Raw genomic sequence first — 26,103 nt, 5'->3', positions numbered from 1 at the left:
CCGAGGCGGCGTGATAGGGCAGTCGCGACTTGGATAATAATTTGAGCTAGGCAATCGCGTGTCACGTGCAACGAGGTATGAAATGCACTAACCCAAAAGGTGAGTTTGCGACGGGCACATGAATTCATGCAGGCAATGGCTGTCTACAACTTCACGTATGTTATCTTGCTGCGGATGCTTGGCTACCTCAAAGACCTATTCGATAGCTTACATGTTGCGGCTGACTTTACTGGGGCCATATATATATATGTGTACTTGATCTCATCCCTGTTCGTTTCGCCCTTACTTCTGCGCAGATGCCTTCCCGTGCGAAGATTGAAGAGCGTATCGGGGTGAGATTGGTGGCAATGGAGGAACTGGCTCTTCTGGCGTGGTATCACCTCTCAAATTCCTTCCGCTTCATCAAGTTAGCATATGCTGGATCCGTGTTGTCATCAATCGTACCTCTTCGTTTTCCTCAATTTCCCTCCGAACCACTTCTTGAAACTCCTACTCGAGGACGGTCGCTCCGGTTCTTTGGTGCGTGCGGTGTCGGATTGTGCCATGCTGCTCCTGTGACTTGACGCACTGACGGCGCTGGCGTCTGGGGTTATATCGTCGTCTTCCTCCAGCGGCGGCGCCCACCTCTCGACATCTCCGTTGACCACTACGAACCAACCTAATTTTTCTCCCGGTGCAACCTTGTCCCTCAATTCTGCAATGGCTGCCCACTGGTCATCTCCCAGCCCAGCTCCCCTCATCTCTTCCACGTCCACGCCCAGCTTGATCTCGTGCACAATATCGCACACATATGCGTACGGCTGATCCTTGACGGTGAGATCTTCGGGATCGTATTGCTCGATGAAGCGTAGATCAGGCAGCTGGGCCATCTGTTCTGGCCATTGCTCCTTGAAGTTTTGCATCATACAGGCCGTAGTAGCAGGGGCCATGAGCCATTCTGGAGCGGCATCGTCGAGGTTCTGCAGAATAATGTGAATGCGAATCTGTGCGCGCGGCCATCGAAAACCGTGAACGAGCCAGGTGGGCATGTCGAAGTGCTTTTCGTATCAATTCTCCGTTTCGGATGTGGAGTGCCGTGGAAGAAAGTCGGTCCAAAAAGCAACACACAGAGGTAGGTCAAAGTGAGGGACGAGGTCTTTAGCAGACTTTCGCTTGCAGGTCGTACATGGTCACAGACGTTGTGTTATGTAGGTCGGGACCGCGTCTTGAGAGCTTATGCAGAGGTCTAGACGATAGCCGCAGCGTGGCTGGGAGCGCTCGTCTTGTGGCCAGATGCACGCTAGGAAAAAGCAACAAGGGAATCGATACGACGGTTACCACGGGGAAGCCAGATCAGAGGGGCACTATTGAAGGCGATGCATCTAGCCAGGAACTCGGGTTGTCTCTTTGGGTTATGCCAATGGCACTGTGGGGAGAGAACTGGATAGGGCCCCGCTCGACGCTAATGCAAGGTCGCTCCCGTTCGCGTCGACGGGTGCCACTGCTTGCCTCCGCGCCCGACCTCGCTGGTGAGAGTTAAGAAGGCGGCCGTCCCGATGGCGCATGACAACAAACAACACGCTCTGGTCTCGTCCGCCTGGCACATGTCACCATGCCTCTGTGAGTGGCTATCCTCTCCCAACTCTAACCCTTGGAGTCACTAACGACTGTAGACACCTGCTCGGCAAGAAGTCATGGAACGTATACAATTCCGACAACATAGCGCGTGTCAAGGCCGACGAGGCTGCCGCTGCCGCACGCGAAGCCGCCGATGAGCAGCGCATGCAAGAGCTCGATGCTGAACGACGTGCTGCCATTCTCCGAGGTCGAACGCCCCCACCTTTGCCAGAAAGACAAGCCGGCAAGACGTCAGAATCAAGGCGCTCAGGACACGCAGATGAACGCGGACACATCAGGAAAAGGAGGAAGCTCGCTGGGGAGGATGATACCGATCTGGATATACGCATGGCCAAGTCCGTCACGGCGCGACCTGAGCATGACGACAAGGACGCTAGAGTCCTGAAGTTACGGAGCACTGCGAGTGATGCCCCGTTGCAAGATTATGCCGGCCACATTGACTTGTTTCCGGTAGACATGAAAGACGCCCTCAAGCGTCAGAAAAACGCAGAAGCGGAACAGGAGAAGCGCAAGAAGGAAAAGGTCATCGAGTCCCAGTTCACCATGCGCTTCTCCAGTGCGGCAGGAAGGGACGGGGTCAGTCGACCCTGGTACGCTGCCGTACATTCGCCCAAGCAGAGCGCTGGAGACAAGAAGGAATTGTCAATCTACGAAGGCTTCGTGAACAAGGACGTTTGGGGAAATGAAGACCCGCGCCGTAAAGAAAGAGAGCAGGCCCGTATATCCACAAACGACCCCTTTGCCTTCATGCAGAAGGCACAGGCACAATTGAAGAAGTCCAAGCAGGACAGGAAACAATGGGCCGAGGAGCGCAGTCGCGAATTAATGGAGCTACGATCAGCTCAGGAACGCGAGGATAGGCGGAGTAGACATCTCAAGAGGAAGAGGCGAGACGTGGAAGACAGCGAGCATGGCACTCCCAAGAAGGGCAGTGCGTCATCGCGCCACAAGCATCGCCACACAAGTCCTAGCCATAGCCGTGACAAGCGTGAGCCTAGGACTTCCACGCACAGCCGTGACAGGCACGAGCATCGGGAGTCGCATCGCAGCGGCGAGCGACGAGCCCAAAGCAAGAGTAGAGAGCGCGCTGGTGATCGTCACACCCATCGTCACCAGCGGACCGAAGATTTTGAGACGGCTTTTATATGAGAACGAAGACATCGGGTACCAATAGTCTTACATCCAAATGGACCATCCATGCGACCAATGTTGCGTTTGCTCATTCTCTAACCTGCTTTTTTTGTGACCCTATGTCTGACAGTGAACCCGTCGGTTACTCCCTCTAGGATTCGTCGGGCTGGTAGCAGACATGCAGTCGCTTCACGCGAAGATGGCGAGCTAAAGAGTGTTTAGTGGGAACCGAAAATGTTTTCATATATTATATCCAAGGGCTCATGCGTGTAGCAACAGATGAGTACTGTACCTTGAACAGGGTGCTAAGCTGACGCCTAGTCCTTCTTTTCACCTGCGTTTGCACCAATCTCAACATCTGTCTTGGCCCAGTATTTACTCAGATCTCCAACAGGTGGGCAAACCGACCATCGCATCTCTGCCGCCATAATAACGAAGAGCATGTACCATCCCAGTAAGCCTACTATGAATAGAAGCGCCCCACCAGCCTGCTAAACATCAGCAACGTTCTGGAAACATTTGATCAGCTTACCTTTTGCAACCTAAGCGCCTTGTCAAACTCTCCGTTGCTCAACGCCCAGTAAGCTCCGCTCAACACCCAGGCACCGATTGTCACGAACCCGAAGATGCCAGCAAACACTACGTTGATTCTGATCGTAAACAGCCAGAATGTACCCAATGCGAAGCCCCAAACAAGAAGATACAGTGCGATGACAGCATTCATCTCTTTGCTTACAGCCCCTGCTGCTGCATCGCCATCGGATGAGTAGGCTGCTGCAAGACCAAGTGTAGGTAATTGCAACATTCCGAAGGACAACCAGAACACCGAGAAGAGACCACAAACCATCATCGGAAAGAACTGCGCTTGGATCCAGAGGAATATTGTTGCCAGGGTAAGAAGTACTGGGCCAGTGAAGAAGAATATACCACTAAGAATGGCTCAATACAGTTTAGAGACGGGAAGTGCACACTGTCAAGGGAACAAATACTTACACGACAGCCTGGAGACCAGAAGCGCCGCCCCAGCCCATCAAAACCATGGAAAAGGTGAAGGTTGAGATGACGAATCTGCTGGGTACTCAGTACTGTGTCTCTCGTACATGCGATGATCATCTTACCCCAGGAAGCCCAACGGTGTCGCATTGGCATATCGTCCGACGTGATCGTTCGCATTTGGTGTCTTGGGTGCGAGATACAACTTCTCGAATAGCTCCGGACTGAGGGAGATGTTCGTCGATGTGTGAGTAAGTCGCGGCTCCTTGTCAATCCGATCAGAATCTGTACTGCTCATCGCAGGCGCTGGATGCGCTGTCGTAGTTGTCGCCATAGCTGCTGCGATGGGCTCTCGGTATTGCTGGCAAACCAAAGTCCTAATGTCAGATGGCAACCGTAACCTTGCGACACGAGTTCAGGGTGCTCTGCACTTATCAGCTCCAAGAGCACCCTGTCGCTCAAGTCTCTTCTCCACATGCACAAGCGTGGTGGGGTACACGTCCACAGAACGCCCGTGTCTTGGAGTCCAATAACCCACATCACGACATGCCTGACAATATGCTCGTCTCGGACTCCGTATGCTAGAGTCGCGACATTCCATTCGCCAAGTAAAGCCGATGGAGTTCAGCCACTCCTTTTAACTGGCTGGATATATATCCAATGGCGCCGAGAAGCCACCATCGCCAAAGACTGCTGTTCGGACGAATGACACTGGTCAGCATGCTCGACGCTGTGGTGGAGGTCGAGCTTCCCCGCTCGCTTCCTCGTACTGAGCTGGCCGGCAATTCCTGGATGCATGGTGATTGGTCAGTGCTGGATGTACTCCCGTGCCGTGCGTACCCCAGGTCTTAGGAGAGGTCAGCAAGACCTAAGCCACCGTGCGATAGCCGGAATAAGAATGGTGGCTGGACATGGGGTAAGGATCGAACTGCAGTTTGCGAATGATTTGTTGCTGGAATATATACATTGAAGGTATGAGTAGTGTCAGAAGTATGTACATGCGGTTCCCAAATCAGAATACGAACTGAGCCACCACAACAAGGTATGTATCAGAAAGAAGATGTAAACACAAAACCGGGTTGAAGGAGAGAGTTAGAAGAGAACGCGCGAACCAAGAAAGGCGAAACGTCTCCAAGCATACGACGCGAAAAGTTGAAACGGTTGCATCGCCCTTGTAGGTTGAATCCGACACTGCTGACCATCGATATCTTTTGCGAACGAGGGTGTACGAACGAACAATCTAGTCCAATCTGAACGTTGAGCCACCCTCAATGAGAGGAGGCCAGCGCTTCTTAAGACCAGAGTCGTCTTGGGGCCAAATGTCTGTCGTGCCAGCCTTGTAGCTAGCCCACTTGTTGCAGTTGCCGTACCACTCGGAGCCGGGAGCAGGTAGATTGATAGACTGCTTGCGCTCAAGGAACTGGACGCTGAGACCCATGCCCACATGGAAGGCGATGTGGCAGTGCATCAGCCACTAGAGAAGAACAGTCAGCATTCGCCGAGAAAGCGCGACGGGTAAGAGGTCCGTTCATAATAAGATACCTAAAAGTATTCTTCAAGGATTGAAACAGGGTATGATTACTTACAGCACCTGGATTATCCGTTGGATACGCAAGAACAAGCCAACCGTTCTTTTTGAGCTGAGTGACATCGCGACGCGGAGGATTGGTGAAACGTAGCTGGCTGAAGTGGGTGCTCACGTTGAATTGTCCATCGCCTGCACCGAGAACGTAGCTGTCGTGGCCATGAAGATGAATAGGGTGAGCAAGAGGCGGTGCACCAACAGCTTGTTGTACCACCCAATATGACCAGGTAGAGGCGGAAGTCGATGGTACCTCCACGACGTTATATGATTGAGGGAAACTGTTGTTGGTTTCCGCGACATATTTGATGGTTGGTTTTCCGGGATCGATGATCATCGATGTGCCATTGATAGTCCAGAGTACTGTATTGCCGTTGGCTGCCACCGGACCGAAGGCAACAGGAAGGCTCTTGGCTTGGGCGGCAAAGGTTGTGCTGGGAACATTCTTTGCGATCTTCGGGCTAGTGACCGGATCCACACATTCCGTGAAAGGGATAGCTGTGGAGTTTGAGGTAGGATCAGCGACAGTCTGGCCTTGGTACGTGAAGACAGCTCGTCCCTCGCGAGTGTTCCGCGATTGACAAAGTCCATCTGCGACAGCACGGAACCAGTAGTTTCCAGCTGTTTGATTGGCAGTGATGATCACATCGTATCGTTGACCGATACCAATCTGGAGGTGACTAGTGTTGTAGGGGTTGATGGGGACAAAATCCGTTGCGATGACCTGGAAAGGATGACCATCAAGGTTTACAACCATGTTGGTATCAACCGCGGTATTGACAAGCCGAAGACGATAGCGTTTGCCTGCTTGAATCTTCACATTATTCCATGCGCCCCCTCCTGCTGCGTTCTTAGCTGTCCCGTTAATCAAGATGTTGTCACCAACTGGTGGGCCCAGTCCAGCTTGGCCATTCTGAAATGCGATGGAGGCTGCTTGGTACGCGGTCTGGTAATACCAGTCAGTGATTGGCATGACCCCGAGATCCTCGTCGTAATTCGCAGTAGCAGGGCCATTCACGATAACTGTTCCAACGACTCCGTCACCATACTGATGCGAGAAATGGGAATGATACCATGTCGTGCCGTACTCAGTCGCTTGGAACTCATAAGTCTTAACGTCGTTAGGTGCCAATGCACACTCGGTGATTCCATTGACACCGTCCTGGATGTTCTTGTTGAGCATGCGGAAGCCGTGCCAGTGAATGGAAGTACCATTAGCCTGGAGGAGATTGCGGACAGTTACTCTGATCGTGTCGCCCCAGTTGGCAACAATCGTTGGACCAGGGTACCTTCCATTGATCAACATGCAAACTCTGGATCCTGCGCCATCAGGATTGCAAGTCGTGTTCTCGATACGTAAATTGTATGAGCGGACCACACCGGTATTAGGCCAGGACGTGTACATGTCCGTGGAAGATGTGAACCCTGGAGCCCAACAATGCCTGGTGGTAGCAGTGTTGCCGACATTGACACATGAAGCTGGTGATTGACGTTCCTCAAGACTGTCTCGTATTGGCGTAAATGGGGCAAGTTCGGCGAGCTCAGCAGGGATCGCTGCTGCAATGGCAACTGGTGCAAAAAGCCCAAAGAGGGCAGCACCAAGGATGGAGAAGGACTTCATCCTTGCTGGATAAGCTGGAAATCAACGAATGTGGAGATATGAATACTGGTGGAAAGAGAAGATAGTATAATGAGTAAATGACTGCTCGATATGCTACCAGAGAATCATGAAGCAGCAAACTCGTACTTATATCTGCTCTTACGGTCCGTGGCTTGTATCTTCAGCTCAGATGGCCATTCTGCGTTCGATAGGTTTGGAGACGCCATGGCGCAATACAACCAAGTTCCTTTCTGACTCTCCAACTACCAGGATGTTAGTATGGCTTAGGATAAGGCAAACGGAGATTTGATGCTCGGAGATCGTATTCATAGAAATTTGACGCTTGAAAATGGATATGGGCAGAGGGCGATGAAGATGCATGACCACCCAATCCTACACGAATACAGTCAGCACGGAGTTTGACCGCTCAATCCAGACCTCGGAGTCTCGCGTCTGACTCCAGGAAAGAACAGCTCAGACAACCTCGTGAGCGGGAGTGTCTCTTCGTATGGCGACTGCCTTGGCGAAGTCAGGCTTGAAGCTCGCGAGGTGGCTTACACGAGTTGCGCAGCCACTCCGCCCATCTCAATTTAGGTCGAAACCTATGCAGCCTCAAGTAGCGCGCAGTGTATTCGCCAGAGAGTCGGCTTACATGATTGGAAGGCGTACCCATCATGTCTGACGTGTGGCGGAGCCGCACAGATCGCACAAACATCGCGCACACGACCAAGGTCGGCCAGAAAGCGAACTTCGGGTCAAGCCATGCCATGTGAACTGGAAGAGCTGTGAATGGGTATGTGATCAAGCTCATGTGCTTTGCTGGAGCAGTTGGAATACAGAATGATTAGGCATCCAAGCTGATCAAGGTGCTTCAGCTGACGGTGAGATAGCAAGAATGAGAAGGCGAAGCTGCCTGATTACGAAAGAACAGCAGTTCGCTTGGCGCTATTATAAATCAACTGCAAGGTTGATACTTTGCATTTACGTGACCGATTCGACGGCCGCACGACGTGCTCGTTGGGCTTCTATGAGTGGAGGGACGCTGTGGAATAGAGGTGCCATCGATAACCGCAACTGCCCTGATACCGGCGTTTGCAACAGACATTCGGAGGTAGGTCTTCGTGTTCGTTGTGGAGTAGTATGCCCGACAATATTGTTTTGGCGTTCGGGCGTTGTGAAGCGCGCCAGGTTACATTTTCAGATCGTGTTCTCGGCGTTAAGATATGGCAACAGTAGTAGCGCTTCAACAGTCTGACAAGAGCATGGAGTGGCTTCAGATATCCAAGCCAGCTATTGGAAGACTCGATTGAACCGGTGAAGCGAAGTCCGTAGAGCACGCCGACAGACATCGTGACCGATTCGTAAGATTTGACGTCGAGCACTGTTTTCAATACAAGATGAGTAGGAAACCTGGAGACTTTCTAGCCCTGGTATGTCTCTCGTGTGACCTCGTGGAATTATCTTGTTCGATGGCCATCGTCTGGCTGGAAACCTGGCGCTGGCAACTCATACCCATTTTCCGAAAAGCCGGGCGCAACTGTCGTGCCCACCAACGTCCAATGTCCGAGACTAGTCGCCCGCTGCCACTGTCCTTTATCTATGATGACCTGTGGAGTTTGATTTCTGAAAATGTCGCTGCCTAAAGTCTGTTGTTGGGTTGCTGTCCCATTATTCCACGACAGCTCCAGCCTCATGGGCGCGCCAGCATAGTAGTGCCAAATTTCGACGGCATCGGTGACCCGGTGCCAGTAGGATGGGCCAGCCTGGCCCTCGAGAAGATAGTAGATGGCAGTTGAGTACGAGCGATTGCCAATACTTCCAGTGTCTTCAAACGTTTGTCGGTAATAACCCTTTTCAGGGTTTGGCTCCAGTCCAAGCTTGGCGATGACGTCTTGCGCGCCGGCGCGTTCGTGATAAGATGCAGATACTCCAAGAAGCGACAACGCGAAGCAGGTTAACGCGAGCTTGTTCATGTTTGCAAACGTTTACGTTGGTCGTGTCGTAGTATTGGGTGGTTCGTGGGTGATACGCACAGCCTCTCTTGTGAAGGAAGTAAGCGCGTCCTGCCACTCAGCGATCGCCTTGTCGCTTCCGGCTTACTGGGCACCACCGTCATTGACTCCCACCCTCTGTGATAGCCCACCACCCTAGCTCCGCGACATTGGATATCCACAGCGAGGCAACGATGAAGCTGAAGAGGAAGCGTCTCTTCGTGCTGAGCTAGCACGCACTTCCGAAATACGACCGAGATCGATAAAGAGGACAATCCTCACACAGGCTCTTATCGCGCGCCCATGTTGTGCACCACGAGCTCCGCGTATCATTCGCTCCACTCACCACAATGCAAAATGGGGATCGATTGCCGTTTATCGCCGTAGCTTGTTTGTATGAAGATCCGATGGCGGAGCGCCTCGCTGTAGTGATCTAGCACGCTGAGCACATCATTCTTGTGGATCGTGGGAGCGGGTTGCATCTATCCCATATCGACACACACCAGTATCTCACGATCATTGCTTGACTGGACGGTCTTCGTTGCTCCTGCTCCCCATCTACGGTGAATCGTCTGATTAGAAAATCGCGACGCAATGTTCTTTCGATTTGCTCTGACATATGGACTGGCGATTGTGTCGGCCTTTGCACTAGTTGAGTCGGCAACAGAACCAGAAACCAAGAACCTGATTGTGGACACCGATCTTTTCGAGGCGATTGAGTGAGTAATAGTAGCACGTGAAGCTCTGAAACCTAGCTAACGCCGCAATAGCGACACCGCCGCGTTACTCCTCGCATGTACATTGCCAAACACGAACCTCCTCGCCGTGAACGTGAACGTCAACTCGACATACACAGCTTTTGCTGCGTCCGCAATTGTAAATCATTATGGCTACAATACCGTACCGATCGGAGTGCCTAGGCCTTTTACAAACATAACCTCTCCCGAACCATTTGGAAACGAGTACGCGAGCAAAGTAGCTGCTGAGTTTTCCGGCGGTTCAGTGCCTTTCGGGCAGGTCAACAAGACCTGGGATCCAGTAGAGCTATATCGCAAGACGTTGGCGGAGGCGAAGAACAATAGTGTGACCATCGTGTCAATTGGCTTCATGGGATCGCTGTCTGGTCTCCTCAATACAACCGGCGATGCATATTCCTCTCTAGGCGGCTACGAGCTCGTAAAAGCAAAAGTGAAGGAGCTTGTGGTTATGGGCGGTGGATACTCACCAGAGCCATCTCTCGATGAAGAGTACAACTTTGCTATCCAGAATGCACCGCATGTTGTCAACACTTGGCCCGAATGTGTTCCCATGACATTCCTTGGTGCAGAAGTGGGCGTCGAGGTTTCGTCAGGCGCACGTTTCACCGTGTGTGGACCCCCGAATGATCCGGTCAAGTCAGCCTGGGAATGGTACGGGTCCTATAACAAATCGGAATACTCGTGGGACTTTTTGACCATGGTCTATGCAGGCAGGGGTCTAGACAGATGGTTCGAGTACGGCAACAACAACGGGTACAACTATCTATATCCGAATGGCACTAATGTCTGGGTGGAGGACGAACGACGGACTAGCCAGCATTATCTAAAGCTCAAGATCTCGAACGAGACCGTCGCCCAAGAGATGGATAATCTACTACTGCGCGGCGCGTGGGTACACGCTAAATTGGACTGAAGCCTCGCACTATGGAAAGAAGGGTTTCAATCAGCCCAACGGTCTCTTAAGCTTTCAGGTTCTTGCAGTGGTTTATGCGGCTGTTCCATGGCGATCTAGCATTATTGTCTCCAGGTGTGGGGTTCGTAGAATAGCGATACAAGGCTTTCACAACGCGATCAATGATCTGCCGACTACCTATGTACTCTTTCACCGGTACTTCTCTCTTGCTGCGACTCATCTATTGGTTACACGAAAAGCGCCGATAGACTCAGGTTGAGTCACCTACACATGTGCACGGTGCAATCCGTGGATCACTAAATGCGACGCGCTGACAGCCTTCAGTGGAGTTAAGGATGTTGCTTTCGTTGGACACTATTCGCAAAACGCTGACAGCCTCAAGGTCGAGATCGGAACCTGGTGCCGACTGTCGATAAGTCGGGATGCCCATTATGGTAAAGATGCACCCTGCCAAGTGCGGATTCCGCTTGACGCCAAGGTCTTCTCACGGCGTCGTAATGGTTCATCGCAACGGTGTTTCCTTGACAGTTTGCCGACGAAGTTCCAATTGGTCGGAGTACTCCACAGCCTTTAGGCGAGCAACGACGAGACTTCACGTGCTTTCTTGGCCGCCCCGAAGCCCTTGTTGCGCTCCATTGCCAAGTATAATTTTAGCTTCCGCCGAGAAGCCAATACCTGCCTGTGCCCACAATGACATAGTCCCAGAGATGTCTTGTTGGGTAAACACACAACTCCATGTCTTGGTACGGCCGCCCCGTGCCTGATCTCGATGTACAGTTACATGCGCCAAACGCGCAGGATGGTGTGGAGAATCCATGGGGACTGTCACCCCAGAGTAAAACCTGACCCGCTCTTTATGGAGAGAAAAGTGGGTGTGAGCTGTGCCCCCGGGATCCTATATAACAAGACCCTCTTGGTTTGCAGGTGTATGATCGTGTGTCTCTCAACTCATCCACTTTGCGGTCGAGTATCTCCACTTGATCCAGGAGTTCCAACCTAGATTCGATATCTGGTTCTAGCCATCACCATGTCTGGTCGCAAACCCGACATTGAGGCTACAGAGCCTGCCTTCTCATCGTCAGGTAGCAGCAAGTCCGACCTTGGTACTACACAGCACCACGAACATACCGGACCTGGTCAGCACCGACAAGCTTCCGTTGCCGCAAAGCTTCGAAATCCATTGGCAGGTCTTAGCGAGGAACAGGTTATAGCCGATGTAGACGCGTGGTGTGTTGAAAAGGGTCTGCAAGCGGACCAGGACGCATTTCGCAAGGGCGCGCTCATCGCTCGTGTAGGGCAAAGAGACGATGGCTTCGAATATGTCGATCAACTATCGACAGAAGAGAAAGACTTATTACGGCATGAGATCAACCATCGATGGTCTCAGCCTAAAATGCTGTACTTCTTGGTTGTACTCTGTGCTGGCTCTGCCATCGTACAGGGTATGGACCAAACAGCCGTCAACGGCGCTCAGGTTCGTCGCGTCATTGCTTCCATGCCATAGTCTTATAGTACTGACGATTAAACAGGGATTCTACTTTGAGGAATTCAACATCGGACCGGACCAAGTCTGGCTTCGAGGTCTGCTTAATGGAGCCCCGTATCTCTGCTCTTGTCTCATCGGTTGCTGGTCCAATGCGCCTCTCAACAAGTATTTCGGACGTCGTGGTACCATCTTCATCTCCTGTATCATTTCCTTCATCACCGGTATCTGGATGGCAGCTGCCGATAGCTGTGAGTAACGTCTTCCTAGCTACACCAGAACCCAAGATTGACTTTTGACCTAGGGCCAAATCTCCTCGTGGCGCGCTTCATGCTCGGTTTCGCGGTTGGCGCAAAGTCATCGACAACTCCCGTCTACGCAGCCGAATCTGCGCCCAAGACCATCCGTGGAGCCCTTACCATGATGTGGCAGATGTGGACGGCATTCGGAATCATGCTTGGTTTCATCGTTTCCGTTGCATTCCAGAATGTAACGATTATTGGCGGACCAACCTCTCCATGGAGGTGGATGTTGGCCTCCACCAGTATTCCTCCAATGATTGTCTGCGTCCAAGTATACTTTTGCCCAGAATCACCGCGCTGGTAAGTCACGGGTCTGTATTGAAGCAGCTCGATCGTGAGCTAACGAGAGTTGAAGGTACATGGAGAAGGGCAAGTTCGACAAAGCTTTCCACGCACTTTGCCGACTACGCAAGCACAAGATACAAGCTGCACGCGATATGTACTACGCATACAAGCTTCTTGAGATTGAAACCGCAGAGCGAGAAGGCAGGAGTGCTTTCAAAGAATTCTTCACTGTGCGTCGCAATCGTCGCGCCGCACAGAGTGCTTTCTTTGTTATGTTCATGCAACAATTCTGCGGAGTCAACGTACGTACTATGCACTGTCTGATTCGAGTCCATTCATCAGTCGCTGACAGTATTGACAGGTCATCGCCTACTACAGTACCGCAATTTTCGAGGAAGCTGGCTTCACGACCTCCGAGGCTTTGCTTACGTCTATGGGTACTGGCATAACGAATTTCCTTTTCGCGATCCCGGCAATCTATACGATTGATACCTTTGGACGAAGGAATCTACTACTCACCACATTCCCACTTATGGGTCTTTGTCTTCTCTGGTGCGGATTATCCTTCTACTTACCTGAGAACCCTGATGGCACACCAAGTCAGCAACGTCTTGGTTCAATCGCCGCTGCTATCTACACATTCATGGCTGTCTACTCGCCTGGCGAAGGCCCAGTGCCCTTCACGTACTCGGCCGAGGCATTCCCGCTTCATCTACGCGACGTTGGAATGTCTTTCGCCACTGCAACATGTTGGGGATTCAACTTCATACTGTCCCTCACCTGGCCTGCCCTTAGCGCCGCTTTCACGCCGACTGGTGCATTCTGTTGGTATGCAGCTTGGAACTTCTTTGGTTTCGTCTACGCCTACTTCTTCCTGCCAGAGACCAAAGCTCTCACTCTGGAAGAACTGGATACTGTTTTCGACGTGGGTAACCGCAAGTTCTCGGCCTACTACACTAAGAAGTTGCCGTGGTACATGAAGAAACACATTCTACGTCAGGATGTTGCGCCAATGGAGCCGCTTTTTGAGTTTCACGAGACAGGCTCCCGTGCTGACTACGTTAATGAACCTATTAGTGGTGGCGGTGGAGTTGGTGCAGTGGAAGACAAGAACATTGTAGAGAAGGACGAGGTGACCAAGATGTGAACGTCTTGTCGATGCAAACCTGCAAAATCGGCATGCTACGCTCTTATGAATCTTCATGGCTCAGTGTAATGGTGTGGTCTGTCGATGTGATCTGATGAGTGTATCATCTCCTCATACTTAGCTAGCTCGTTATACCCTGATAGGTCATACTATCAATCGAAGAATGAAACATCCTTGATTATTCTCCCTGTACCAGCACCTCACTTCCGAGATTCTACACAGTGTCGATTTGGTCATTCTACGAGGGCCAGAATGCTATGGACTTGAAGATTCTCAGGCGATATAAAAATTACAAAAGACAAGTTCTTTCACATACGACCATAGGACACTGAAAATTAGGCTTCCCGTCCGCTCAGCCATATACAAGCAGTGTACCGGCGGATTAATAGTTAGGTGGGTGACCACTAGCGAATCCCCGCTGTTGTATGTTTTTGTTTTTGCTTGGGTGTAGAGCGTACAAATCGATACCTATGCGTGGGGCTGACAGTTGAGTGGTTAAACACAGCAAATACGTGTTAAGCCTTCACATTTAATGCATCAACATATTAGGTAAAGGTAAGCTGAATGAGAAAAGATGTATCCATGACAATGCATGTACCACGTGAATCCGTGATAGAATGAACTTCGAGAAGCGATTAAACTCATGGCCCTCCAGTTTCCGCAATGTTTTTCTCCTGCAAAACCCTTCTATCTTGTTTCTGCACCGCAACAGTCTTGTTGGTGTATTTCCTCTTATCCACCGACGGAATGAAGAACGCGGCCACCACACCCAGCAGCCCAAACGCCAGTGCTACCAGATACGACAAGTGTGCGCCCTCAAGATACGCTTGCTTATTTCCCAAGCTCGCGGCAGCACGAATAGCAGGGGTGATACCAGGAATAGCCGCGTACCCAGCCGCAGTGTTCGCCTTCGCAGCGACAATCAATCTGGTGATGACATCCGCCGAAAGATTAAACGGAGCGAGATTAGCACGAACGCGCTCAGGTAGAACATCCCCATACTTGTTATTCGTGACATTCCCGAAGATGGCAGTGGCCACCGCGCCAGCGAGAAGACGAGAAGTTCCTGCCAGACCTGCAGCAGTGCCGATGTCTTCTTGGTACACGATACCAAAGCCTACCAGGACCATGCCGTTGAGAAGATTGACAGAGGTACATGTCGAAATGATGACTGTCAGAACGATTGACTTGGCGGGATTGTCCATTGTGGAGGTGGACATGGCGCCTACACAGGCTGTTTGTAAAGCGACGGCGAACATGATGACCCAACGCTGATGACCGATAATCTTGCTGAAAGCTACAATGATGCCGCCGATGATGGTTCCTAAAGGTAGGACCTCGGCGTACAAACCTTTGGAGATTTCGTCGCTAGCGTAGATGAGCTGAGACAGGCGAGGCCAGAGCGTTGCGTTGGAGTAGTATTGCATACCACCTATGGCCATGACGAGCATTGGAACAGTGAAGTGACGGAGAGCTCTGAAGAGACGTGGCGGAAACAAGGGCGCGGCTTGGGTATAGTAGGCTTCATAGAATCCCAATCCAATCAACGTCACCAGTCCGATGATGATAGGTGCGAGAACCGTCGCAGAAACCCACGGAGCCATTGATCCGCCCCAGGACACCCCAACGATAAACAAGGTACAGCCAGCGAGGAACAGAAACAATCCCAACCAGTCAAACTCTCGCAAGAGCTGTCCAGCCGACTTTCCATGTTCAGCCCTCTTCTCTTTCCATGACGGCGGATGGTAGAAGAAGATGAGTAGGACAAGATTGATGGTCTGGAAACCTATCATGACGTAGTAGCAGATGCGCCAATTACCCGTCTGCTTGATGATGACCCAGCTGACTAACGGCATGATTTGTGATATGATCGAAGCAGCGTCGAATAACCCGATGGTAACATGTCGATATTTGCTCGGTACAATCTCTTGGACCGCACCAAATGCCATCTCCAGGAATCCGGAGCCGCAGCCGAACAAAGCACCACCGGCGATCATTTGGTTGATGCTTTGCCCCGTTGCTGAAACAATGCTGCCAATGATGAGGATCACAGCTCCCGCAATGAAAAACCATCGTCGGCCGAATATATCGGAGAGTCGTCCACCGACGGTGACGAACATGGCGCCGCCGAGGTTCCATGATATCGTAATCCATGTATATCTGGGATCTGGACCAAGTTCGGCATTGATGTACGTAAGGATGGCTGGCGGGATGAGGAGAGTGAACAAATAGGCGTTGTAGCACATGGCCATTGATACAGCGGCCATCAATGTGCGAACTACACTGTGTTAGATATGGTGGGTGTAGAAGGCGTGTGTCAGTCAAGATACGCACAAGTCAAGCCCACATCTTCACCGGTGGTCTGTAAATGACGGACGATTTGCTCGTTGGCGTCATTGCTGGAGAAACGGTCGTCTTGATCAGATGTGTTCGTGCTGTCGTCGAGCGCTTCGATGTATGCCGCCGAGGACTCGTTCTCCCCTTTTGCGGCCATGGTGAAGCAAGGTGAAGGAAGATCTGGACGGGACTATTCGAAAATCTCCAACACTGAGCTTGAAGGATCAGCGGCATCCTAAATACCACCCTCACCATCCGTTACGTCCGTTGGTTGCTATGACCCGCTCGCTACCCCAGGATTAACCCCAAATCGCCCCACTCACGCATGGAGATAGCGACATGCCACTTGTGCACCAGTAAGCGATTCACATTCGGGTATGCTTTGGTCCTTTACTACAGAATGAGCGAGAGCACCGTCATTGCCGGTCACGGTAAAGAACAGCATGCTGTGTGGCGTAACCTGGAAGATCTCATTGGTTAGCGCTTCTCCAGTCGGAAAAGGATAGCCAATGCCTGTTTCCAGTCCACTCGAGGATGGCTATCGTTGTCCTGTTGTGCAACCATCGAAAAGAGATCGCGCGGGGAATTTGATGGCTGCCGTTGTTGTAGTGTAATCGATGTCACCGCGCGGTTTTCCCAACATTTCATTTGTGGTGCGAGAGTTTCGCGGTTCATCAGCTTTGCGATGGAATGCTTGGAGCACTTCATCCGCCCTTGTAAAGTGAGTCGTGCATTAATCTGACTTCATAGTATACGAGAAACCCGAAAGAACGAATTCAATAGCGAGAAAAAAAAATCAATTTGTGTCATGACCCGATATCGCGAGTATTTCGAAACGCCTTCAAATGCTGCATTTATTAACGCCACCCAATGAAAGAGATGTCAGAGCTTATAGCGCCTCGAGTTCGAAGTCGTCCAGCTTGTCGCGGTATTTCATAATGTTGCGCTTGATCTTGGAGGAATCGACCCAGGTGACAAAATCTTCCATGTTCCTTGTGACAAGGTAGGCCGGATCCGTGACGACATCCGTACCGACTCTGACATGCTGTGAATGTGTCAGTGACCAAGTTCCTGATTGAGAGCCGACTGTGATCTTACTCCTTGCTCGACGAGTGTGACAGCAGACTGTACATGATCTGCCATGCGTAGCCTAGTCATGACAACCGGTAACCTCCTCCGTGCAAATGCCGACACCGTAAGCTTGTGTTCAACGTCTGAGAGTTTTCCACGGCCGCCACCACCGGTACCGAGCAGACCCATGGAGAACAACTTCTCCAAGATCAAGTCCTCCTGCTTGTGACGGAAGGGGTCGGACGGATCGAGAGCGGCTACGCGATGGGCAAGTTGTCGCAGGGATCCGGCGAGCTGATTGTATTTTCGGTAATCGTCGCGTCCTTGGATTGCGTAGCGACGCATGACGGCTGCTTCCCGGTGATCATTGTCGCTTTTGTACGTGTTGAAGTCGACCTACAAAAACATGTCAGTATCATGGAACTAGTATCAAACATCTTTTCAGGCGTCTGATGCGCTCGACATGTCGCCATTGACAGTGAAGAGAATGGCGTATTCAGACGGCGATGCGCTACAGCAGCGGCGAGCAACAGGCGGTCCGTACCTTCTTCAAGAGCTTCTGCTCATGATGCTTTAGCTTTCGCACCATGTTGGCGTTGCGGGTATGGGGTTTCGGTACGTGATAGAGGTGGTGGTTGTTTCTTCGCGCATCTGTCGCGAGACGATGAAGCCAAAGAATTATTTGACAGGGGTCCGCGGGCACTAGCGGCTAGCGCTATGACTGCCCCTCCAATGACGGCGGGGTGCATCCAAATTTCCTGTGACTGTTCGAGTCCAACACTCTTACACTCATTCCTCTACTCACCTGTCCAGCCATGCCGACTGTTCACCTACTCGACTACGTCGCGGGCAACGTCCGCTCTCTCGTCAATGCCATCGAGAAGGTTGGCTACACCGTCGAATGGGTCAAGACGCCCGCCGACGTCCCCTCCGCCGAGGTACTACAACCTTGCCACGAAGAAACGCGCATCAATTGACAAATGCTGATACAGCATCGCCCGTAGAAACTTATCATTCCTGGCGTCGGCCATTTCGGACACTGTCTCTCCCAGCTGGAGAAAGCTGGCTACGCCGACCCGATTCGCGAACACATCAAGTCAGGGAAACCGTTCATGGGAATATGTGTGGGCATACAGGCCTTGTTTGAGAGCTCAGAGGAAGATCCCCAGGTCAAAGGTCTAGGTGTTATTCCTGGGCGACTACGCAAGTTCAAAGACACAGACAAGAGCGTACCCCACATCGGATGGAACAGCGCAAACACATCGCGCACCGGCGGAGTCACGGATGACTCATTATACGGACTGCGACCGACTTCCAAGTACTACTATGTCCACACATACGCTGTGCCATACGAGGAGGGCAAGTTGGAGAAGGAAGGCTGGACCGTCGCAACCGCACGATACGGTGACGAGGAATTCGTTGGTGCAGTAGCCAAGGGGAACGTCTTCGCCACGCAGTTTCACCCTGAGAAAAGTGGTGCTGCCGGCCTACGCGTACTGAAGGCCTTCTTAGAAGGAAATATGTGGCAGAAACTCCCAGAGAAGCCATCGGCGGCTGAGACGAAAGAAGGACTGACACGACGCGTCATCGCGTGTCTTGACGTACGGACAAACGACCAGGGCGATCTCGTAGTGACAAAAGGTGACCAATACGACGTCCGCGAGAAGGAGGGAGCCGGGAATGCAGTGCGCAACCTGGGTAAACCTGTCGAAATGGCCAAGAAATACTACGAACAAGGCGCCGACGAAGTCACCTTCCTGAACATCACATCCTTCCGTAACTGCCCCGTAGCCGACACACCTATGCTCGAAATCCTGCGCCGAACCAGTGAGACAGTCTTCGTTCCCCTGACAATAGGCGGAGGCATACGCGATACAGTAGACACAGACGGAACCAAGATCTCCGCCTTGGACATTGCAACCATGTACTTCAAGTCTGGCGCCGACAAAGTAAGCATAGGCTCTGATGCCGTGACCGCAGCCGAGGAATACTACGCGCGAGGTAGCAAGCTAGCAGGTACCACTGCCATAGAAGCCATCTCCTCTGCATACGGCAACCAAGCTGTCGTCATCAGCGTAGATCCAAAACGCGTATACGTCTCCTCACCAGACGCCACACCCCACCACACTATCAAGACCTCGACTCCTGGACCCAATGGCGAGGAGTACTGCTGGTACCAATGCACCATCAAGGGCGGGCGCGAGGGCCGCGACTTTGACGTCCGACAACTCGTCACTGCAGTAGAAGCCATGGGCGCTGGAGAGATTCTGCTAAACTGCATAGACAAAGATGGAAGTAACAGTGGATTTGACACTGAGCTCATCAACGATGTCAAGAACGCGATCAAGATTCCTGTCATCGCAAGCAGTGGCGCGGGACACCCAGGCCATTTCGAAGACGTCTTTGCAAAGACAAAGACTGATGCTGCGTTGGGTGCTGGAATGGTGAGTACACTGAAAAAAAAGAAAAATACACAGCATAGGTGTAACCCAAGATACTGACGACTTTTCTAGTTCCACCGAGGCGAATACACAGTCAAGCAAGTCAAGGACCACCTCCAAGAAAAGGGACAAGTCGTGCGGCCGTTTGAGGATGACATCTAAACGCTTCCGACGAACTGGGTCGTACTTGTCTAGTATTTCGTAAACATGTATATATACAGAAGTAGAGTTTCTCCGCCAGACATAGCATGGACCAGTGGACATGCAAGTACTCATCGTACTGCCGTATCGACACATGAACATGACTTCCTACATGTAGATTCCAAAACCACGCTCCTCGTATTGTAAGTGGTCGTGCCGTATACACCAAATGATATTCGTACAGGACCTCTGCGAAGATCTAAAGCGTTGAAATCACTTTTGTGGCCTCATTCCCGATGTGTTGTTTTCGCATCAGAGATTTGCTCATTTCCTCCTCTTCATGACCTTGGTGCACATTTCGATGAGACCGGTTTTCGCCTCGCTCTCGGGGAAGAAGGATATAGCGTCGATGGCTTTGTCGACGTAGTCTTGTGCTAGAGCGCGGGTTTGTTCTAACCCTGTGCTTTGGGAAACGATTTCGCGAGCCTGGGGTCACGTATAATGTCAGCCTGAACCTACTCTCCCAAAATCTCAATTACGACTCTTTTTACTCACCCGTTGAACATCGCCCTGCTGCGAAAACTTCCTTCCAACCAATTTGCCCAAACTCTGGTCATCCTTCCACGCAAACAACAACGGTGCCGTCGCAAGTCCGAGTTCCAAATCTGCACCGGCCGGCTTACCCAACTCAGCCTCGCTAACAGTGTAATCCAGCATATCGTCCACAAGTTGAAATGCCAGACCAAGGTTCTTGCCGTACAGATACGCCGCCTCGACGACCTCAGGGGACGAACCTCCCAGAATAGCGGCAGCGCGACAACTTTTAGAAATGAGCGACGCAGATTTGAGGTATGTTTTTTGCAAGTAGTAAGTGACTGTGTCTTCGGTCCACGAAGGGTTCTTCTCATCCCGCGCCGTGTTCTTGAGCTGCATGAATTCGCCCTCGACCAGGTTTGCGATGACAGTAGCCAAAAGTTCCGTGACCTCTGGATCGCGGAGTCGGGCCAGCGCAACGGACGCTCTTCCGAGCAGGAAGTCGCCTGCTAGAACGGCCATTTTGTTGCCAAACTCAATGTTGGCCGAGGGCGCGGAGCGGCGGGAGACGGAGTGGTCGATGACATCGTCGTGGAGGAGACTGGCTGTGTGGATGAGTTCGGTGATTTCTGCTAAGCGGCGTTGGGACGGGAGGATGTCGCTGTCTTCAGCGGTATACGCCGAGTCGTGTCGTATACTGCTAATGGGACTCTGATCTGGATTCTCGTCTGCCAGGATCCGGGGGTTGGTTATCGAAATATCGGCGCTCTGGGCCCCGATGCCCATGCCTCCTCTTGAACCCCGCGGCGTAAGTGCCGTGGCCCTGCTCATAAGCAATACCAACATGGGCCGTACATATTTCCCCTCACTCTGTGTGTAGTACTTGGCGACTGTGTCGAGGGTCGGGTGGCCCGAGCCGAGTAATTGTCGAATATTTCCAGTGAGAAACTTCATTTCGCGGGCAACGGTTTGGAAAGGGTCCATCTTGATGGGCGCATCTGGTGGCGGCGAAGACATGACATTTTGCGCTACGTTGACGGCGGCAGCCCACGAGGACTGGTTCCGCCGCCGTGAAGGGTGGTGGAGCGTCGGTGTCGTCGCATTATGGGTGTGTATTGAGCGGTTGGGACATGTGGAGCGGCGCGATAGAGAGAAGGAAGTTTGCTGTCGCGCGACAGAGGTCGCAAGCCGGGGTGTTCGGCTCGTCATCGAAGGGTCTAGCTCAAAATTGTCTCGGCAAAAAGAAAGAGAGGGTGCAATTGAGGGGCTGTATCAGCGTCTTTGGGGCGTGCAAAGAGGGTGGTGGTGGACATTCGCCCGCAGCTATCGGCTAGATTTGACCAAGTCAAAATATCCATGACGTTCGGAGCGCTAGCTTCCCTGGGTTCCGCATATCCCTGTCGCGTCTGCTCACCCGCGTGCCTGGTGACAAGGTGACAGCGTTTCTTACAACACACGATAATCCAAAATGGTCCTGCTTACTATGACTCCCGGCATCGTCCGGGCAGTCGCAAAAGCCAAACACCTATCCGCCGACGGATACGCAAAACTCCAGCACGCCGACTCGCCTGCGCTGGCAGAACCCAAAGTTGGGAATCCCATCTCCCACAGCCAGTTGATCGACCTATCCAAGCTGCTCAAGAGCCATGTCTCCAAGGATACTCAAGACACAGAGGACGACCAAGAAACCACACCCCTAACCCTCGCCGCCCTCCTCGCCAACACAACAGTCTACATCCCGCCCCCTCCTCCCAAACCTACCCAGACACCCGAATACCTCGCCCTGATGGCCCGTCTCCGCGCTGAGCAAGAAGCCCTCTCTTATGAGCGCATGCTGCATCCCCCACCAACACGCGAGTCCTTCTCCCAGCGTTTCCCTCGTGCCCCAGAGCCCTTTTCACTTGGGGCAACGCAAACCACCAGTGAAGAAGACGACCTCTCCTATGAAGAAGTGCACCGCCAGATCATTTTGATTATAAATATCCTTATTTCGATAGTCTGTGTTGCGGTCTTCATCTGGGTTGCAGCGCGACACTGGAGTGTGGGAAGTAGATTGGGACTGAGCATGGGAGGGTCGTTGGGTATTGCAGTTGCAGAAGTGGCTGTCTACAGTGGTTACGTGAGAAAGGTGCGCGAGGCAAAGAGGGTGGAGAAGAAGAAGCCCGAGATCAAGGAGATTGTCAAAACTTGGGTCTTGGGCGACGAAGACGGAAAAGAGGGTGACACAACGGCATGGAAGGAGAAAGACGGGGATGGGATTAGGTTCAGGAAGGGTAAACATCGCTGAAGATGGATCAGATTACGCCAGTCATGCTTGGAAAAATACCCATCATTACTGCTCCCAGACAACGCCCACAATGCAGTTGTGTCCACTTACGCCAACGCATAAATCACAAAGCTAGAAACGACTATCGAGTCTTACTTCTTGTCCTTTCGTCTTCCGGCTACACCCCCAGCAAATCGCCCCAGGTTACTTAGACTGGACCTGGGCTTATGCCCCTGCGCTGGACCTGGCGGCACAGGCGCGGGAGGTGGCCTCATGGCGCCCGCCGGACTACCAGGCCTTAGTCCTGCAGGTTTGGGTGGTATAGGTGGCGTAGGGGCAGTCGGTCCCATCTTCTCCTGCACCTCTTCCTCTTCACCCATGCTGGCCATCCGCTGACTACGCCTGGCTTTTTCCTGCGTTTGCTTGAATCTCTCCAGCAACTCTGTCCACTTCACGCTGCCACCCGCTTCCGGTCCACCCAGACCATCTCTGGGTTTCAACCGGCCTGGGCGTTCGAATGTCGAAGCACTGGGTCCCCCAGACGACGGAATACCGCTGCTACTACTGCTGTTCGAGCCAACTTCTGAGCTTTTTTGCCGCAAGTGGTTTAAAGTAGGAGAGGAGGAGGAAGGGTGAACATACGTCGAGCTGCTGCGTTGCGGCGCAATGTGCAGGTAGCCGATGGCCGAGACGCTGTTGAGGCGGTTCTTAAGCGCTGCAAAAGCCGATGATTGAGGCAGTAGCATGAGCAGACCGTACATGCACTTGTAGAGATGCGGGTACCGTTCCGGCTCGAGGAGTTGCATTCGAAGGTCTAGGCCAGTACTGTTAGCGGGAATACTTGGGTTTGAAGAGTCGAAGATCTTACATGTGAAGACGGGAGATTCTAAGAGCTGAACGAGCTTGTCGATTTGTATGAGCATGTTGACTGTCATCTCAAGATCCGCACTGGTAGGGTTAGCAGGCTGTCCTATATAATTTCACAGGGCCAAACATACAAAACCTGGAGCAAGTGGTATGCTTGCTCATAAGCTTGGGCAAGAAGACACAGTGAGAAGGTGGCCACAGCATTGTTGCACCACGCTTTAAACAAAATGACGAAGAAAGATTGTCCGTCCTTATTGTCTAGATTCCTGAGTCGTCTTCGTAAATCGGCGAGCTCTGGTGCAGTGATCAGATTGTTGTTGAGATTCTGGACCATGATGCTAGCAAATTCGACATCCTCATCTTTCGCAAGACAATCAGCCATGGTGCGATATATGCGCTCTGCGCTCAGTGTTATGCAGAGCTGCCTGATGATGAGATTGCCACGGGTCTCAAGAAGTCGGCGGTCCGTACAGAACAGCTTCAGGAGATTGACCATGAAGGAAGTAAAGTATGTATCGTCGCTGTGCAGGGATATTTGTGACAGAAGTAGCAGGTCACGCGTGACCACAGCATCCGAAGGATCAGAAAGGGTCTTGAGCAGCGCAGGAAAGGTACCGTCGTCCACTGTCAGTATCTGCAGATTGTCAGCAATGACTTTGTTACCGAAAAGCCTGTACTTACTCTGCCAGGTGCCATCCTGTGCAGCATTATCAGCCATGCTATGGCCGCAACGCGAGTGGCCTCGTGTTCATTTAGAAACTGCAGGGTCAGAGCACTAACAGCAGCTTGGTAGTCCAGCTCTGGTATTGGACGCGGCGATGTGCCTCTTTCTTCTGCTGGTGTGGGGGAGCGTGTGCCCTTGCCATCGGGCGATTCAGCCTTGTTGGCTTGATCTCGAATGACTGCCTTGAGCAATCGGCCAGATAGATTAGAATCTCGCCGCTGTGTTCCAGTGAGCTCTTTGCCTAGCTCAGATAGGGAAGGAGGTAGCTGGATTTGTCCACCTGCAGCACCGTCGCGGGGGCGGTTGTCATCAGACAATGACAGGATATAGTCCATCAACGAAGCGTTAACCTTGACTGCAGCCTTGCGAACGGTGTCGACTTCATGTGACATTCGTGGCAGGACGTGGGACAAGAGACTTGGGACAAACGGCATGATGTCTTCTGGGCATATGTCGAAGAAGTTGTCAATCCAGCGGAGTGCTGTCAGCAGTATCTCAGTCTGCTCTTCTTCCGTGTCTGGTGGGGGAACCAAAAAGTCAACCAGGATCTCAAGAATCTTGGGATGGTCGACGTGCACGTCCTGGCCAGGTATCCAGTTTCCGTCTCCGTTGACAGACCTTCCACTGTCGCCGGAGACAGAAGCACTCTCTCCACTTGCATCGCCCTTCTCGTCGATGGAATTGTCGAGCTCGAGGGGCGTGCTGTCTGTCGCTTCGCTTCCACTATGGATGCTACCCGTAGAGTGCCTGCGTTCTAGTTTCTCGTTGCCCCCTTTGCTGTCGGCTATACCCTTCTTGATGCGTGCAATCTTCTTGATCTCAGCAAGAAATCGGTCTAGCGCCTGCTGCGTCATGGTGTATACATCCTGGTTGCTGTCGCTCAGAAACTTGAAGAGGCCGCCGAGGAAGCGTGGGAGGTGGGCGATGAGCTCGAGATCGGGTATGGAGTCGAGCAGGGTGATCCATGCCACGAGGAAAGAGCGCGTGAAGGGGTTCAAGACGTTGATGCGCTCTTCGAGGAGGGGCAGGAAGCGTTCGAGGTTGAAGGCGAACGGGTGGGGTTCGTCTTCGGGGTCGTCCTGATCGGGTGTGTCGTGTAGCACAGAGACGTAGCTGGCGGCTGACTCTGAGACGATGTCTTTGATCAGGCGATCCAATAGTTCTGCCCCGTTCTTGACAGAGAGCTCTGAATCTGCAGCCATCTGGACGGTCCGGGCCGTGTTAGCCTGGTCTCACGAGGGGAGTTTGTGCGGTAGCCATGTCCTCACCTTGCAGAGCGCGTCAAAGACGTGGTTGAAGTAGACGAGTATCTCGCCCTTGGCCACCTTTGCGATGTTGTACATGCTCTCGCATGCATAGTACCTGACACGCGCATCTTGGTCGCCGAAGCAGGCCAGGACGGGGGGCACGATCTCCTCGAGATAGCGGGCGACTTCTGGGCCCAGGGCTATCGAGGCAGCCGCGAGTCCGATGAGACCGCCGTTGCGGGCGTGGGGCTGGTGAACCGCATAAGCGTACTCGTGGCAGAGCTGGTGCACGATGCGGGCTATCCTGTCGTGGTCCTGGGCGGCGAGAGCGTCCCGGATGAGGCCCTCGAGCTCGAGCGCGCCGCTCTTGCGCTTGTCGTAGAGCTTGTCATTGAGGGCTTTGGTGATGTTGACGTCCATGGTGGGGGACAACTCTACATGTGGGGGACAAATCTACATGGTGCAGCAGGCAGCTTGTCGCATCTTGCGCTCTATGCTTTGCTGCGGGGTCAGGGTCGGGGTCGGGGTCGGTGGTCGCGTATGTTGGTGTTTGCTCGCTCACGATACAGCCAGCAGCAGCCGAGCGAACCATGCATGCGAGCCGGGCCCGCACGTCATCGTACACCTACACAAGCGCCCCCATCCCTGCCCACTAGAACCCGCCGATAGACGA

The 26,103-nt window shown here is 52.4% G+C and overlaps 13 protein-coding genes across 13 annotated transcripts; 5 read left to right on the top strand and 8 right to left on the bottom strand.

The window, feature by feature from the left end:
• Positions 1-103: 103 nt before the first annotated feature.
• CC77DRAFT_1045418 (hypothetical protein) lies at positions 104-1,460 on the bottom strand. Its single transcript, XM_018527400.1, has 2 exons — positions 445-1,460; positions 104-397 (listed from the first exon to the last, which is right to left on the bottom strand). The coding sequence occupies exons 1-2, from the start codon at positions 1,026-1,028 to the stop codon at positions 283-285; spliced, it is 699 nt and encodes a 232-aa protein (XP_018378755.1). The 5' UTR covers positions 1,029-1,460; the 3' UTR covers positions 104-282.
• Positions 1,311-2,893, top strand: CC77DRAFT_1026749 (hypothetical protein). The gene is made up of 2 exons (XM_018526320.1): positions 1,311-1,599; positions 1,653-2,893. The coding sequence occupies exons 1-2, from the start codon at positions 1,592-1,594 to the stop codon at positions 2,764-2,766; spliced, it is 1,122 nt and encodes a 373-aa protein (XP_018378754.1). The 5' UTR covers positions 1,311-1,591; the 3' UTR covers positions 2,767-2,893.
• A 172-nt stretch (positions 2,894-3,065) lies between these two features.
• CC77DRAFT_1036398 (hypothetical protein) lies at positions 3,066-4,075 on the bottom strand (the record flags this gene model as incomplete). The annotated part of the gene is made up of 4 exons (XM_018527011.1): positions 3,066-3,236; positions 3,281-3,677; positions 3,742-3,816; positions 3,867-4,075. The coding sequence occupies 4 exons, from the start codon at positions 4,073-4,075 to the stop codon at positions 3,066-3,068; spliced, it is 852 nt and encodes a 283-aa protein (XP_018378753.1).
• A 906-nt stretch (positions 4,076-4,981) lies between these two features.
• On the bottom strand, positions 4,982-6,944 carry CC77DRAFT_951201 (laccase precursor; the record flags this gene model as incomplete). The annotated part of the gene is made up of 2 exons (XM_018535364.1): positions 4,982-5,215; positions 5,328-6,944. 2 exons carry the CDS (start codon positions 6,942-6,944, stop codon positions 4,982-4,984), a joined length of 1,851 nt encoding a protein of 616 aa, XP_018378752.1.
• Positions 6,945-8,279: 1,335 nt separating this feature from the next.
• On the bottom strand, positions 8,280-9,146 carry CC77DRAFT_673469 (cupin family protein). Its single transcript, XM_018532705.1, has one exon. It carries the CDS (start codon positions 8,894-8,896, stop codon positions 8,381-8,383), a length of 516 nt encoding a protein of 171 aa, XP_018378751.1. The 5' UTR covers positions 8,897-9,146; the 3' UTR covers positions 8,280-8,380.
• A 232-nt stretch (positions 9,147-9,378) lies between these two features.
• CC77DRAFT_673774 (hypothetical protein) lies at positions 9,379-10,796 on the top strand. Its single transcript, XM_018532708.1, has 2 exons — positions 9,379-9,633; positions 9,685-10,796. The coding sequence occupies exons 1-2, from the start codon at positions 9,509-9,511 to the stop codon at positions 10,583-10,585; spliced, it is 1,026 nt and encodes a 341-aa protein (XP_018378750.1). The 5' UTR covers positions 9,379-9,508; the 3' UTR covers positions 10,586-10,796.
• An 816-nt stretch (positions 10,797-11,612) lies between these two features.
• Positions 11,613-13,802, top strand: CC77DRAFT_1067975 (plastidic glucose transporter 4; the record flags this gene model as incomplete). Its single annotated transcript, XM_018529056.1, has 5 exons — positions 11,613-12,059; positions 12,115-12,319; positions 12,373-12,670; positions 12,726-12,957; positions 13,017-13,802. 5 exons carry the CDS (start codon positions 11,613-11,615, stop codon positions 13,800-13,802), a joined length of 1,968 nt encoding a protein of 655 aa, XP_018378749.1.
• A 584-nt stretch (positions 13,803-14,386) lies between these two features.
• On the bottom strand, positions 14,387-16,606 carry CC77DRAFT_977501 (MFS general substrate transporter). Its single transcript, XM_018535971.1, has 2 exons — positions 16,137-16,606; positions 14,387-16,080 (listed from the first exon to the last, which is right to left on the bottom strand). The coding sequence occupies exons 1-2, from the start codon at positions 16,294-16,296 to the stop codon at positions 14,444-14,446; spliced, it is 1,797 nt and encodes a 598-aa protein (XP_018378748.1). The 5' UTR covers positions 16,297-16,606; the 3' UTR covers positions 14,387-14,443.
• Positions 16,607-16,792: 186 nt separating this feature from the next.
• CC77DRAFT_1026742 (hypothetical protein) lies at positions 16,793-17,856 on the bottom strand. The gene is made up of 3 exons (XM_018526319.1): positions 17,755-17,856; positions 17,238-17,606; positions 16,793-17,184 (listed from the first exon to the last, which is right to left on the bottom strand). Exons 1-3 carry the CDS (start codon positions 17,797-17,799, stop codon positions 17,029-17,031), a joined length of 570 nt encoding a protein of 189 aa, XP_018378747.1. The 5' UTR covers positions 17,800-17,856; the 3' UTR covers positions 16,793-17,028.
• A 169-nt stretch (positions 17,857-18,025) lies between these two features.
• Positions 18,026-19,813, top strand: CC77DRAFT_951205 (imidazole glycerol phosphate synthase HisHF; the record flags this gene model as incomplete). The annotated part of the gene is made up of 3 exons (XM_018535365.1): positions 18,026-18,148; positions 18,215-19,654; positions 19,724-19,813. The coding sequence occupies 3 exons, from the start codon at positions 18,026-18,028 to the stop codon at positions 19,811-19,813; spliced, it is 1,653 nt and encodes a 550-aa protein (XP_018378746.1).
• Positions 19,814-20,116: 303 nt separating this feature from the next.
• CC77DRAFT_951220 (terpenoid synthase) lies at positions 20,117-21,343 on the bottom strand (the record flags this gene model as incomplete). Its single annotated transcript, XM_018535366.1, has 2 exons — positions 20,117-20,278; positions 20,348-21,343. The coding sequence occupies 2 exons, from the start codon at positions 21,341-21,343 to the stop codon at positions 20,117-20,119; spliced, it is 1,158 nt and encodes a 385-aa protein (XP_018378745.1).
• A 451-nt stretch (positions 21,344-21,794) lies between these two features.
• Positions 21,795-22,613, top strand: CC77DRAFT_1067970 (hypothetical protein; the record flags this gene model as incomplete). Its single annotated transcript, XM_018529055.1, has 1 exon — positions 21,795-22,613. The coding sequence occupies one exon, from the start codon at positions 21,795-21,797 to the stop codon at positions 22,611-22,613; it is 819 nt and encodes a 272-aa protein (XP_018378744.1).
• A 131-nt stretch (positions 22,614-22,744) lies between these two features.
• Positions 22,745-25,850, bottom strand: CC77DRAFT_1014921 (ARM repeat-containing protein; the record flags this gene model as incomplete). Its single annotated transcript, XM_018523925.1, has 4 exons — positions 22,745-23,540; positions 23,591-24,093; positions 24,141-25,385; positions 25,452-25,850. The coding sequence occupies 4 exons, from the start codon at positions 25,848-25,850 to the stop codon at positions 22,745-22,747; spliced, it is 2,943 nt and encodes a 980-aa protein (XP_018378743.1).
• Positions 25,851-26,103: the final 253 nt, after the last annotated feature.

Source organism: Alternaria alternata, assembly GCF_001642055.1.
Source record: "Alternaria alternata strain SRC1lrK2f unplaced genomic scaffold CC77scaffold_46, whole genome shotgun sequence".
NCBI classification, from domain to species: Eukaryota; Fungi; Ascomycota; class Dothideomycetes; order Pleosporales; family Pleosporaceae; genus Alternaria; species Alternaria alternata.
Note: the sequence above shows the minus strand (reverse complement) of the source record. Positions and strands in the feature narration are given on the sequence as shown.

Bases quoted from the DNA above. Each gene is read 5' to 3' on its own strand.
- CC77DRAFT_1045418 (XM_018527400.1), bottom strand. From the start codon at position 1,028: ATGCCCACCTGGCTCGTTCACGGTTTTCGATGGCCGCGCGCACAGATT. The intron at 398-444 runs GTACGATTGATG...AACTTGATGAAG, and splicing joins AAATTGAGGAAAACGAAGAG to CGGAAGGAATTTGAGAGGTG.
- CC77DRAFT_673469 (XM_018532705.1), bottom strand. From the start codon at position 8,896: ATGAACAAGCTCGCGTTAACCTGCTTCGCGTTGTCGCTTCTTGGAGTA.
- CC77DRAFT_673774 (XM_018532708.1), top strand. From the start codon at position 9,509: ATGTTCTTTCGATTTGCTCTGACATATGGACTGGCGATTGTGTCGGCC. The intron at 9,634-9,684 runs GTGAGTAATAGT...ACGCCGCAATAG, and splicing joins GATCTTTTCGAGGCGATTGA to CGACACCGCCGCGTTACTCC.
- CC77DRAFT_977501 (XM_018535971.1), bottom strand. From the start codon at position 16,296: ATGGCCGCAAAAGGGGAGAACGAGTCCTCGGCGGCATACATCGAAGCG. The intron at 16,081-16,136 runs GTGCGTATCTTG...AACACAGTGTAG, and splicing joins TGAAGATGTGGGCTTGACTT to TTCGCACATTGATGGCCGCT.
- CC77DRAFT_1026742 (XM_018526319.1), bottom strand. From the start codon at position 17,799: ATGGTGCGAAAGCTAAAGCATCATGAGCAGAAGCTCTTGAAGAAG. The intron at 17,607-17,754 runs GTACGGACCGCC...ATGTTTTTGTAG, and splicing joins AGCAGAAGCTCTTGAAGAAG to GTCGACTTCAACACGTACAA. The intron at 17,185-17,237 runs GTAAGATCACAG...ACACATTCACAG, and splicing joins TCACACTCGTCGAGCAAGGA to CATGTCAGAGTCGGTACGGA.